Source organism: Tupaia chinensis, unplaced genomic scaffold, assembly GCF_000334495.1.
Source record: "Tupaia chinensis unplaced genomic scaffold, TupChi_1.0 Scaffold000140_1, whole genome shotgun sequence".
Taxonomy (NCBI): Eukaryota; Metazoa; Chordata; class Mammalia; order Scandentia; family Tupaiidae; genus Tupaia; species Tupaia belangeri.
In genome coordinates, this window is record NW_006159610.1 from 814,063 (window position 1) to 828,879 (window position 14,817).

General features: G+C 39.8%; 1 protein-coding gene across 3 annotated transcripts in view; it reads right to left on the minus strand.

Moving 5' to 3' along the window:
• CHCHD3 (coiled-coil-helix-coiled-coil-helix domain containing 3) overlaps positions 1-14,817 on the minus strand; it is a 297,487-nt gene that overhangs the window by 273,394 nt on the left and 9,276 nt on the right. For 2 of the 3 annotated variants that reach the window (XM_014586463.1, XM_014586462.1), the window contains exon 2: positions 12,173-12,260. In XM_014586463.1, coding sequence (XP_014441949.1) covers positions 12,173-12,260 — 88 coding nt within the window. The remainder of the gene's footprint in view (positions 1-12,172; positions 12,261-14,817) is intronic. The other variant, XM_006144989.2, reaches the window with a different exon arrangement.

Here is a 14,817-nt window from a genome sequence, read left to right on the forward strand (position 1 = left end):
TGAACAGAGCTAAAGTGATACAGTCATACATAATCATGACTAGCACAGGCAAAGAGGTGGAAATGGGGAGCGCGAGATAAAAGCCTCTAGGAGCTAAACAAAACTCTTGGAAAAGAAAGATTGGTTGTTGTCACTGTTAGTTAGGTCTTATTTCTGTTTGAACAAAGAGGAAAGTCAGTCTCCTAGTCCTCTCCACAGTGGCCTAAAGCAATACATTTCATCTCTAATAACAGAACATATCTGAGTTGGGTAATTTAGGAAAATCAAGATTTATTCAGCTCAAGACATGGAGGTCCAAGGGCCACATCTGGTGGTCTTTCCTGTTTCCACTGCAATGGAGATTCCGAGGTCATGTAAGGAGTCACATCCAGAGAAAAGGAGCACACATCTCTGTATGTTCATCAGTTGGTCTGTCTTACTTCCTTTCCTTATAAATCCACCAGGAACCAATGGGGGAGGGGGACCACCCTAATGACCTTAATCCCAATCTCCTCAAAGGCCCCATCTCTCAACACCATGGCCTGATTTAAGTTTCACCCTCTTAATCCCATCGCAACCAAATCTCAAGACATGAATTTAGGGGTAATACAAACCACAGCTGTGTGAGTCTTTTATCTATTCCTACCCAAAAGCGAAGCCAAACCCAATCTTAATGATCCTGCGCTTCCAGACATCAAAATCCCCAGATTCTCGCTTCAAAGAAATGGCCCCATAGGTTTGAGAAAGTAAGGGAAGAGAGATCACCCTCCCTAAGAAAACAAGGAAGTTTTGTTCATTACGTGAAAAGCTGAGATCCAGTAGAACAGCCCAAAGGAGAAGACATGATAAAAGAATCCCAGGTCTGTGACAGCAGGATTATTTGGGAGTCTTTCAAGAGGAAGTGCCAGGGTTAAGGAGTTGTTTTTCTAAATCAGAGGCATAGACCAGATACCCTCATCTATCCTAACCTAAAATTCCAGCAGCAAAGGGACTATGTCAGATCAATTCTGACCCAATGGGAAAAGGAAGGGGGCAGGGGGGTGGGGTGACCAAGAACTGAGTGTACAAGGATCCTGAAGGAAAATTCCCACTTGTTTCAGTCTTCCCTAAGGCTTGTCAAGTCTAAACAGATTATTTTCTTTCTAAACCAAATGAGTAACTTGGAACAGAGCATAAATCTCCACATCAGTGTTACCCAGTCAGGGTCTCATTCCCTAGCTACTACCTCCACAAACATACTTTTCTCAAATGATGTTCAAGAAAGTGGCTCCTACAACAGGATTTGCTCAGGTCTGCTACTGTTTATACTTGTAACTAGCAAAGCATCATCGTAAAGGCACCCTCCTGAGCCTAGTGAAGACCCTCACCTCAATGTCCAGAGGAACCACACTGAGTGAAAGACCACTTTTCCTCCTTGTCTCTAGCTGACACACATACTTACACATTACATATCATTTCCATATCTGGTTTGCTTTAGTTCACCCACCCCACATACGTACTGAGCACCAAACATAATGGACATTCCCTGCTCTCCACGGCCCATAATTGAGTAAGAAAAACAGAAAAGCAAATGTGTAATTACAATACAATGGAGTATATGCAATAACAAGGGCCACTAGGTTGAATTAGTCATATAAGAAAATGAGATTATGGAGCCAGCAAGTGGAGTAGCGGTTAAGGAGCTGGAATCCCACACGACTGACTATGGTTCGACTCCTGGACCTAGCAGCTTGCTTTCTCTCCCCCTCCCTTCCTCCCTCCCTCCCTCTCTCTCTCTCTCTGTCTCTCTCTCTTTCTCTGGTCAAATTAAAAAATTATAATAATTGAAGCCAGCCAGCAGATGGTGTAACACTCACATCACTGGACTCTTGCATGGCTAACCACAGTTCGAGTCCTGGACCCACTGGTCTGAAAATAATGACGGTACATGTGCACACACGCCCAAGATACCGGGAGGGGAATAGAGAAGCGACTGTGGTGTGGCAATCCCCGTGTGGGGTGATTTCTCATTTTCCCTCTTACTGTCTCTGTCTCTCTGCTGAGCCCACACACACTAAGGCAAAAACCTGTAAGAAAAAAAAAAGCGGGGGGGGAGGGGCAGCAAGTGGCATGGTGGTTAAGGAAATGTGTTCCCACATGGCTGACTGCAGTTTGCATTCCAGACCTGGTGGCTTGCTTTCTCACGTTCCCTTTCTCTCTCTGTCTCTCTCTGGTCAAATTAATAAATAATAATAAATTTAAAATTAAGTAAATAATTGTTTAAAAAATAAAAATAAATAAAATAAAATAATTCTTTAGAAAACAAGAAAAGGAGATTCTTCAAAAAGGTATCAGTTTGGGAAGTCCACAATGAGAAGACAGGGAAATGGCTCCCGCAAGAAGAGAAATCTCAACCCTCTGAGACTTTCTCATCTGGCCTTAACAGAGCAATGCGTATCTGTAGCAAACAACCCTATAACTGCTTCTCTCCTCAGCAAGGAAAGGTCAACACCAAAGCAAGGAAAAGTGCAGAAAGAAGTGCCAAGAAAGATCCTGAGAGAACAAATGAGAAAACAAAAGCTATATGCTATCTGGGAGAGAAGAGTTGGTAATGGGCAATTACAGTACTAAGTGATAAGTGAATGCCAGGAGGAGTACGAGAGGGGGCTCTGGGCCCACACAAGACTGTAAGTTAAGAAAGCTTCCTTGGTAACAGCCTCTGGCAGGAATGTGAACAATGAGCAGGAGTGAGCCAGACAAAAGACAGGTAGGAGGGGAGGCAGGTTGGGGGGAGGGGGGAGCAGGGATAGACAACAGTGTTCAGACAAATGAGAACATAATCACGAGCCCAAAAAGGACAGGTTCGAGGACACTCAAGAATTTCTGTATGACTAGACAGAGATTGAACATGAGACAGAAAGGTCTGGAAGATGAGGCAGGAGACAAAGCAGGAAACTAGATTGTGCAGGACCTTGTCAGCTATGTAAAAGAGATTTGGACTTCACGGTAAGACAAAGGAGCAGCCTCTCAAGTTTTAAACAGAAGAACTGGTTTTATATTTTTGGAAAGACTTCTAGGGCTGGAATAAGAACAGGGTGAGGAATGTAGGATGGAAGGCAGGGGCTCCAAGCAAGAGACTGTCAGAGCAAGGCAGAAGACATGGTGGCGGCCAGATGAGTGCAAATGACACAGGGATGGGAGAAACTATAAAACCTGAAATCATAAAATACAGGAACCAGCAAGTGGTATAGTGGTTAAGGTATTGGACTCCCACATGGCCAACCATGGTTCAAGCTCCAGGTCCGGCAGCTTGAAACTCACGCTGGGTGCATGTGCATGCATGCCCAAAAGAGGAAAATGAAGAAGGGATTGTGGCGTGGCCATCCCCCTTAGGGGGTGATTTCTCACTTTCTGTCTCTGTGTCTGTCTCTTCAGCAAGCTCATGTGCCCTATAGCTAAAATCTCTTGTTTAAAATTACTTATTTTTAATTTGACCAGGCTGAGACGGGGGGGCGGGGGGGGGGCCAAGAAAGCAGCCCCCAAATCTGGGACTTAAACTGCGGTCGGCCATGATGGGAGTCCAGCGTCCTTAACCACCACACCACCTGTCGTCCCCTAAAAATAGCAAAAAATCTCTTTAAAAAAAAGAAATCATAAAATGGAACATGCACAGCCTGACTCTACTGCTACTCATCAAATACAGAACAAGGTCTGTGAATGTCCCTCACAGGACTTCTATTAACAATCAGGGTAGACAGGTAAAAAATAAGAAAAGAGTGAGGTTTCTTTAAGTGAGCAAAGCAGTAGGTACTACCTATCTGACAAAGGAAATAATTCCCACCAACAAGGTAAGTGCACAGCTTTGGGCAGCCATGCAGTTTCCCTCTACACAATCTGCAATGTTCCAATCATCTTGTCTTTACTGTAATGGAGGTGTCATCATTACTATCCTATAATTTAAAGGAATTGTAAGTTTCAATCATTTGAGGCTGACTAATTAGAGCCCACATTTCAATGAACTACTCATTCAGGGCAACCAGGGAACCATGCTGTCTTCACCATGCCATGGCAATTCCAAGAAACAGTTTGGAGATCCTTACTATAATGATCCACATGGGTTCCCAAAGCTTTTCAAGGAACACTCAAGACAGCTGTCAACAAAGTGTCAAATAGCCCTGTGGCAGAACAGGTTTAAAGAGGGACGTAAAAGTGTTCCAAGAAAAGCATTCCTCATTCCTTGATAGCACTGATTCGACCTAAAAGAGAGCACCTTGCAAGCAACTGAATGAATCAGGGAGCCAGAAAAGGATAAAGGGAAGAAGTAAAATGCTGGGTCAGACCTTACTTTTTAAAATGTTTTTACATTGAAAAATATCATCATCAACAACAATAACCTATTATTAGGCTGACAGCTGGACGGTCAATGGATTGATTCTGAGTACTGCTGCCTGCAATAGAAAAATGTACATTTGAAACTCCCTTGGGTGATTTATTCTAAGAGATCTGGGCCATCCAGAAGATGCCTTCAAAGTCTGTCAAATTCCCAAAAAGGCAAAAATATTGCTGATTGTTTATTTCACAACTGGCACATTAAATTTTAATTGAATATATTATTTTATGTGTTATACATCCTAAGCATCATATTCCATTAAAGTTATTTATATAACCAATGTCAGATATTTTATTTTATAAATCTTGAAGCATGATTACAAGATGTATACATCATACTTGTCTTATCTGGGGTTTTTTTCTCATTGTTGGCAATATCCATGATTTACTTGATTGTTATACCAAACAGCAATACTTATTCTATGAGAAAATACAATCCATTATGCCACAATTTACTTTCAAGTTACTACCACAGCGAAAATGAGGGATTTTAGGCCACTTGGTATGGTAGTGAAGGCAGCTGGACCACACATGGCCGACTGCATGGTTGGTCCCAAACCCAGAGGCTAGAGAAACAAACCAGCTGTACGTGCGTACATTCCCAAAATCCAGAAAGAGAAACAGAAAAGGGACTGTGGAATGACCATCTCTCATGAAGGGTGGTTTTTCACTTTCCATGTCTCTGTCTCTCTGTCTCTCCCTGTTTCTCTCCAGTGAGTGCATGAGACTTCTAACAAGTTTTTAAAAAAAAGGAGGGAGGTTTTTTTTTTTTTTTTTTTTAATTTTTCTTTTTGCCCTGTGGTCACTGAAGTTACAAGGGATTGTCTTAAGAGTTAACTTGCAGCTCCTGAGTGTATAGCATGACTCCCTATTGTCTATTATTAGGCTTTTACATTAAAAAAAATAATTTTTTTTCTGATGTCCTCCTCTCAATTGTAAATAAAATACATTAATCTTTTTCTGGTCTCTCAAAAACAAACACAACACAAAAAGTGATGAATGTAGTGACACAGAGGAAGTGCCCTAGACCAAGGGAAAAGGGATACAGTTTTAAATCAAAGATTGCCAGTAATCAGCCATGCAGCTTCAGTTACCAAGTCCACCCAGGTCCTTCTTTCCCATGGCTACTTCTGCCTGGACCTTGTAGTTTACTGCCCCTACCTCTGTCTCCAGTTCATCCTTTATTTTTCTAAGACCCACTTGAATCATTTCACTGTACCTGCTCAGAGACCATCCGGTATACCTCACACTGCCATACCATCTCAAACAGCTAAAAGCAACCTTTTTTTTCTTTTTTTTTTTTGTTTTGGGGCCAATTAAAGACAAATAAAAATGTTTATAGGGCTGCTTATTTTTCCTTGAAGATGAAATAGCTATATTTAGTACTAGGATGGAAAACACATATTCTCACCAATCAAATTTTTTTTGTTAAATATAAAAATACTGAAGAAAAAATCAGCATTATATATCTAGAAAAAAAAAAAACGCTATTAATATATGAAGGGAAGCAACTTATGCAACTTCTTAACTTTGTATCCTGAACCTCGATGAACTGCTTAGGAGCTGCCTAGGCCCTCTAGGATAAAATTTAACTCTTTATCTTCCCCAACCCAGCCCTATATTAGACTCTTACATGAAACTTTTATCTGGATTAATATGGCCTTTGTACTAACTCTATCAGGAATACCTTCAGCATCAGAATCCTTCCCATCCCTCTTATCTCAAAGTCTGGCTCAAGTCCATTTCCCCTGATGACAGGCCAGGCTGCCCAAACTCAGAATTCCTAAATCACTTTCTAAACTTCATATATTCTATCTCACATATTCACTCACTCAAAAACAGTAACAAGTTGTGAATGAACACTAAACCAGTACTCATTTACTACACTATAAGGTTAAATGTTTTGACCAAAGTAACAGCTCCATGAAGTCAGATCGTTCCCATGCTAATATTTCTTCACTGATAAAACTAACAATGAGTTCTTCAAGTATCATTAAAGGTTGACTGTTTGTGGAGTTCTTTTTAAGAAGAGAACATACTGAAATAAATTAGATTTAGTACCTTCAATTTAATAATACATTTCTTCCCATTAAGAATTGTCAGACAAATCATCCATTATACCACACACACACACACACACACACACACACACACACAAATAATAGAGTTGAAACAGTGGAATCAACAAATTTTCATATAGTAAAAGTTGAAAACCTAGACACTGCAACTCCCTTCGGTTCTTTTAACTCAAGTCAAAAGAGTAAGCCCATCTTGTTTACAGTATTATATCTAAATAAGCCTTTAAAAGCTGTCTAAAAATAACCAAAAGAGTCAGATTCTGAGAGAACAACACAAACACATATAGATGAACCTGTTCCCCTAATTTGGCAGTTTAGTTGGGGCTGTGCTAGTTTCTGTTCAAATTGGTTTCCTGCAATTTGTTAAGGATGCCAAATACTTAGTAATCTCAGTGATACACATAACACAAATTGGCAAATCTTCCTTATTTTTCACAATGACAAGAGATGTTCACAGAAACTTGCACAGTGAGGATAATAATAATACAGAGTTCATCTTTCTCTTTTTCCAGATTCATCATTTTTGTCTGGTTACTAGTGGCTTAGGAAAACAACGAACGCTCTCCTAATGCTATTTCCTGTCTTTTTTTTCCCCCATATTGATCTGGGGACACAATTTCTTCAGAGTCAAGCATGAAAGGTCTAACCTCACTATAAGCCAGAAAAACCAAAATCACAATGGAAAGAAAAAAAAATCAATACCCCAAATTGATTTTTAAAATCAAAAGATACAAGATATTAATGAAAAGGTGAGTTTATAACTATGTGCAATAGGATCCCCTTATGTCAGCCTAAAAAAAAAAAATTATCTGGTATAAAAGTAAATGATTATAGTCAAGATACTCCAGCAAAGAATTTGAGGCAGCAAGGACACAGTTAAGTTCTTTAGAGCACAATCATTTATTAAAGTGGTATTACAATCTGCTTTATGTCACATAGTATATTATTTTGCCTGAACAGCTCTACATGCAAATACTTATTGCAACGAGTCATTGATCTGATTCAAGGTTTGGCAAAAAAAAGTTTTAGTAAAGTCTTGAGAGAAATTCATTTTCTTACAGTATAAATTACATTCTCAAAACTATACAAATGATAAAACTTAGTTCTTATATATAGAAATCCTAGAGCTCTCACTCCATTAAATAAACTGCCCTGTATTAACACATATGAACAGCGTAGGGCTGGGGTGAGTCCTGTGAGGAAGAAAACATTTTAACAAATATTAAAAATTCATCTCACATTTAATATATAATCTACTTGACACTGGAAAATGTAGAAGAGGCTGGTGACATTTTTATCAATACATTTTTGTAGGTTTGAAAAATTATTTCATAACACATCTAAATTATAAATCTTAAGAAATCTATTATTGAGTACTAACTAAAACCCCAAAGAAATAAGAACAAACTCAAGAGAAAACATAAATTTGAGGATTTTCTACTTTAATATACGTTCTTTAAATTATAAGAACAAATCTTTGTGAGTTTACACAATCACAATCTAACTGCATAATTGCCATAGGGTGTGTGCACTTGTCACAGAGAGACACAGAAAGAGAGAGAAGACACTGTGCAATGGGGCATAATCTCACTACAATCCCATCTTCTCCATTTCTCCATCCTACCTGGATTTGGGGCACGCACATATTCTACCTGGCATGTTTTTCAAGGTCACACAGCCAGGATTTAAACTGAAGTCAGCCATGTGGGATCCAGCTCCTTAACCACTAGATCACAGGATTTCTAGTTTGTTTGTTTTAAATGTTTATTTATTTCTTCCATGTGAGAGAAGAGAGATGAGGAGGGGATCAAAAGGATCTTCATGCCCAGATCATGGACACACACTTGCCCATGTACACAGCCCACTAGATGCAAATCAGGACCTTGCCATGTGGGTGCAGCACCCTTGAACACTGTGCTTTCATGATGCTTCCATAGCTTGCCCTAAATTCAAAACAGCATGCCAAATCTTTGTTCTTTTCTTGGGTTAGGCTGGAATGGTTAAAGGAAGCCATTACTCAAAGAGCCTGTCCTCTTGGCTGTGTTGAGTCTTTTTCATATCATGGTGCAGAGAGAAAAAATAGTATTTGTAGGGCATATGGGCCTACACAGGTAGTCCCTGGCTCTCAAATCTAAGGAGTCAGTACTTCCAGTACATCCATAACACATAGGCTGAGGATCTGTGCTAAAGACTGAGGTAAAGATACTACACCTCAGGAGAACATTCCCCATTTACCAATAATCCTGGGACAGCTGGAATGTCAACAACCAAATATCTGCATAATGGGTATTCCAAAAGGCAGAGACTGGTAAGAGCATAGTAAAATCTCTCTCATGATATATTAGCTGAAAATTTTCCAAATTTACAAAGGCGTATGGACATCCAAATCAAAGAACTACAAAGAACACCAACCAGATTTAACATCAGAAGATGCTCCCCAAGATTAAAACATAGTCAGTTACTCATAAAGGTTACCCCATTAGACTAACATCAGACCTTTCAACTGAAATGATGCAGACAAAGAAAGAATGGGAAGACTTATCTAAAACTGAAAGAAATACAATTTCAGACAAGAATATTGTAAGATTATCCTTCAAGGGGGAAGCAGAAATAAAATAATTTCAAAATAAACAAAAGCTGAAAGAATTCACAAAAAAAGACTCCCAGCAAAATCAATAGGTGTAGAAGTAGGCCAGCAGATGGCATGGTGGTTAAGGTGTTGGATCCCACATGGCCAACTCTGCAGTTCGAAAGGCATGCTGGGCACATATGCGTACATGCCCAAAATCCTGAGAGGAGAATAAAGGAGAAGGCACTGCTGCATGGCCACCGCCCTTGGGGGTGATATCTTATTTCTATCTCTCTCCCTCTGCCCCTCCCAAGGTCTGTGTCTCGGTCTCTCTCCAGTGAGTGCACATGCCCTCTAGCATAAACTACAAATAAATAAATAAATAAATAAATAAAAGGAAAGAAAAAAACTGAGTATAATACAAAAAAAAAAAAAACTAAATAGAGGTTCCATGTTCTTGAATTGGAAGAATCAATATAATCAAAATAAATATCAGTTCTATCCAAATTAATCTAGATATTCAATGTGATTCCAATCAAATTACCAGTAATGCTCTTCACAGACAGAAATAACAATCACAAAATTTGTCTAGAATCATAAAAGAACCTGTATCATTAAGGCAATTCTGTGTAAAAAGAATAAAGTAGGAAGTATCTCACTACCCAACTTCAAAATATATTACAAAGAGGTGGTAATAAAAACAGCATAGTATTGGCACAAAAACAGGCACATAGACCAATGGAACAGAACAGAGAATCTAGAAATAAGCCCCAAATCACACAGCCAACAGATCTTTGACTAAGAGTACAAGACAATGTAATGGAGAAAAGAAAGTCTTTCAGCAAATGGTGCTGGAAGAATTGATATCCACCTGCAGAAAAATTAAACTGGACCCCTATGCCTCATTATTAACAAGAATCAACTCAAAATGGATCAAAGGGGAACCAGCAGTTAGCGTAATGGCTATGTCGCTGGACTCCCACGTAGTCGACTGCGGTTCGTGTCCCGGACCCAGTGGCTTAAAACTCACGCCGGGTGCGTGTGCGTGCGTGCCCAAGATCCCGAGAGGAGAATGGAGGAGAAGGGATTGCGGCGTGACCATCCCCCCTGGGGGGTGATTTCTCGCTTTCTGTCTCTATGTCTCTCTCTGTCTGTCTGGCGAGCGCACGCGCCCTACAGTGAAAAATCTCTCAAAAAAAAAAAAAATGGATCAAAGAACTAAACATAAAACCTCAAACTATAAAGTGACTGGTGGAAAACTCAAGGAAAACTCTTGAAGACATTGGAGTAGGCAAAGGCTTATATTTAAATAAGACCCCAAAAGCACAGGTAATAATCCCAAAAATATACAAGAGGGATTACATCGTGCTAAAATGTTTCTTTGCAGCAAAGGAAACAACAATTACAGTGAAAAGACAACCCTCAGAAGGAGAGAAAAAATTTGCAAATTTGGGACCAGCAGTTAGAGTAATGGCTATGTCACTGGACTCCCATGTAGTCGACCGCAGTTTGAGTCCCGGACCCGGTAGCTTAAACTCATGCCAGGCGCATGTGCATGCATGCCAAGATTCATTTTTGAACAAAAATTTGGGGCTTAACTACCTATATCATTTTCTAGGACAGACCTGGAGAGGAGAAATAAATCTTGAGGAAGAATAAAAAGGTTTGTTTGGGATTTGTTCAGTTGGCAATCCCCAAATAATTTCAAGTAGGCAATTATCTATCAAAGTCTAGAATTTCAGGGAGAGGTCTACGGTAGAGATACAATTTGGGGAGTAATAGGCATATCTAGACAATGGTTTCAAGGCCATATTTTTGGACAAAATTACTAAGTGGACATAATAAGCAAAGGAATTTGAACTGAGAATTATAAACAGGGTGAATGTAGTTCAGAAACCAAGGAAACAGTTTCTAGCAAGGAGTTCCCGCTTTCTATCTAGTGTTAATTAATCATGAACCTTTCCCAAGTCTTCTGCTAAACAAGAAGCTTCAAAATGGCAAAAACTATTTTCTTTGTTATAATGCCAGAGAGTGAATGCATACGTGACAGAGAAAGAAAAACAAAGGTGGTGGGGAGAGAGAGAGAGAAGGCACCCCACAACAAGGCCTGGTCCCGCCAAAATCATTTTCCTTCCAGATCTCCATCCAGTCATCAAGATCCTGGGCATGTGGGTATCTGGCATGTTTTTTCCAGTCAATGGGGCTGTGAGGCAAACTCTGGTTGTTTATGTGGGATCTGGCTTCTTTGCACAGTGCCTAACGGCTGGCCTATAGGCCCAGCTCCGAAACTGCTTCATATTCATGTTGGTACCCTGTGTTCTAACCTGACCAGACACTTGATTCCCATTTCCTTAATCATTAGTAAGGGGCTCACAACTGCAACAACTAAATGGCACTTGGGCAACCTCTCATCTTTCTCAATTTCATAGTCTGTAGTCAGATGTATCCCTTTCTAATAAAGAAAAAACTTTTAGTCTAAAATTAATCATCCAATTTTCTTGTTGCCATTTCATCCTTAACAACATGTCCAACCGTCAAGTGGGCAGTATCAGGAACAGTGCTGGACACATGGAAGGCACTTAGTATATTTGTTGGGCGAAGGGCGGGGTGGGTGGGGCAGGAGAGAAGGGAAGACAAACAGTAGAAAGACTTCTATTTCTTTTCCAGCAGGACCTACAGATAAATCGAGCCTTACTAATTCTCTATGGATTTCACCTAACACCATATTTTCATCAATAACAGACTACTATAACAAATTAAATCTTTCACAAACTTAAAAAAAACTTAATAGAAAATAAAATCTTTTTAAAATACTTCACAATTTAGAAACAGTAAATCCGTACTTTCTCAGTGCAATGCTTTTTATAAATATTTACTCCTAAATCTCTAATCTCTCTACAAGCAACTCCATTTTACATGAAGACTTGAAGTCATCTTCCAGAGCCTAGCAGGCCTCAGAAGTGGGACAAGAAAACAGAATTTCCAAAGACTTCTGGAAAGTAGATTCATTCTCACTGCAAAACTTAAAAGAAACTCTCATATCGATTTCTAACATTCCTTATAAAAAGCTGACATCCAAATAACAAAAGACAGAAGTACTGGAGAACCTAACTACTGAGTAAACTTTTTCCACTTATCATTTTTCTACTAGAAACCCTAAATTAAAACTCCTCTATACCTGGGGCACCAGACATACCAGAATACCGCTGAGACTTCGAACCAGATGGAGAGGATTCCTTCATTCGATCAATCACATTTTCCGAAAGCTGAAAAGACAACATCAAAATAAAATCAATTATAAAAGAACAAGAAAGAAAATCAGTGCAGTAACATCCAAGTAATTTAGTCGTCCATATCAATATGTGTAACGAATGGCCTAACGAAATTAGGCTAAATCTAATAGCTGTAAAACTAGAAGCAAGTAAGAATAGTTTTAAGATTTCAAGACGTACCCTACAGCACTATTCCTTTATTTTTTCTAATGCGCTTACTGCTCATTATAAATAACTCTTCTCCACACTCTCTACGGTGCACTAAATTGTAATTGCTGAGAAAAACGTATGCCATCAGAACTCCTTCAGTGTTCCTCCCCTATCCTACACACTTCCTTGTTCATGAACGGGCCTGGGTCCTTCCTTCCCTCCAGTCAAGGAAAACAGTGTCCCTCTCTTCATCCCTCCTTCCTGCCTGTTCAAGGCTAACCACATACAACTGCTCTTTCATGACTTTGTATGCACCACCAACTGTGTACCAGACACTAGACTTGACTTTGAGTATTCAAAGTCAGCAAGTTGCATACAATGGAGTGGAATAAACAGACAACCACCAGGCATTTCAATGTAATGTGAAGGGTGCTACTTGAGGCTGTGGGCAGGCAGAAGGCATAATGGGCAGCTCCACTAGCCAGATTGTGGGGTGCCGCTGAAGCAGAGGGTCAGGAAAGACTTACAAGAACAGAAGTGAGGAAGACAGGGAGTAGGATAAGCATGCTCCAGGGCACACTTACAAAGGGAACCAACCACATTATATATAGATGAGAAAGAGTGGGGATACCAGGTAGGCTGTTGGCAATAGGCGCAGCTCTGAGGAACATGTAGGCTTGGAGATTTAAGTGTCATCAACCCCAAAGTTACTATCACATCAACCACTCTTTTCTTCATAGCACTTACCACTATTTGATGTTTTCTTATTCACTATCTGCCAAACTAAAAAGAAAGTTCTGTGAAAGTGAGAATTGGTTGCCCTGTTCCATTATCTTGAGAGACTCAGTAATACTCGTTAACTGAATGATTAAATGAATGAGTGAAACTATATGAATGAATGTGTAAAACAATGGCTGAAGCAAGAAATGAAGAGGCACAGTGAAATAAAAGGCGGAGTGAAGGTGGAAATTGGATTTTTTTTTTAGAGAGAGATTTTTGCTATAGGGCATGTGTGCTGGCCAGAGAGACAGAGAGACCGTGAGAAATCACCTCCCAGCAAGGATGGCCACGCTGCAACCTCTTCTCCTCCATTCTCTTCTCAGGACCTAGGACATATACACACATGAGCCCTGTGTGAGTTTTGAGCCACCAGGGCCAGGACCTAAATGGCGATAAACTACATCAGAGTCCAGTGGCGTAATGCCATCTGCTGGTCCCAGAAATTGTGTATTTTAAAGACTTTCAGTAAACATGATTCTGAGAGTAACTGGACACTACTAAAAGATTTTAAGCATTGGAATGAAATGACCAGATTACATTTTAGGAAGTTCACTCTGGCTACAGTATTGACAACAGATTGGAGAGGGAAAGAACAGAAGTAGAACCCGTAAAGGAGGCTAACAGACCAATTAAGACACTATTAAGCATATGTCCATATAAAGACTTGCACAGGAATGTTCACAGCATCATTATTCATAATAGCAAGAGTGGGGAAAAAAAATGCCGACCTACTGGTGAATAGATAAACGGTATACATCCAAATGACAGAATACAATTTAGCAATAACGAGGAACAAAGTTATGATATATGCTATATAGGTATGTATCTAAAAATCATTAAGCTAAGTGAAATCAGCAAAACACAAAAAGCCACATGCTCTGTGATCTATTTATATGAGACCCCTAGAAAAGGCAACTCTATAGAGACAGAGAGGAGATACTGATTGCCTAGGGCTGCAGAGGGAATAGAGATGAACGCTAAATGTACATGGGAGCACTTATCGATGTAACAGAAAGTTCTAGAACTGGATTGTAGTAAGGGTTATATAACACAGTAAGTTTATTAAAGTGTTGAAATATATATTTAAAATGGGTGAATTTAATGGCATACAAATTACTCCAACATGAAGTTGTTTTATATATAAATATGCCAGCCAGGTGGCAAGGAGGTTAACGGGCTCGCTCCCACAAGGCCAACTGTGCAGTTGGAATCCTGGACCTGGTGGCTTGGAAAATACACAGGGTGCATGTGCGTGCGTGCCCAAAATCCCAAAAGGAGAATGGAGAAGGGACTGCGATGTGGCCAACCCCCCTTGAGGGCGATTTCTCACTTTCTGTCTCTCTGAGAAACACACATGCCCTACAGCAGAACTAAATAAATAAAATAAAATAAGCTATCATGGTAATCCAAGAAAGAACACATTTTAAAGCTATTAAGGATTCAGAACAGCTAACATTCACTGAATATTTCTTCTGTGCCAGACACTGCACTTCACTCATTTAATCCTTAACAGCGAGAGTGAGATTGTTGTATTCTCTCTAATTTATAGGAGAGGAAACTGAAGCTTAGCCAGATTAAATAACTTGCCCTAGACCATGCAGCTTACAGTAGCAGAGCCAGG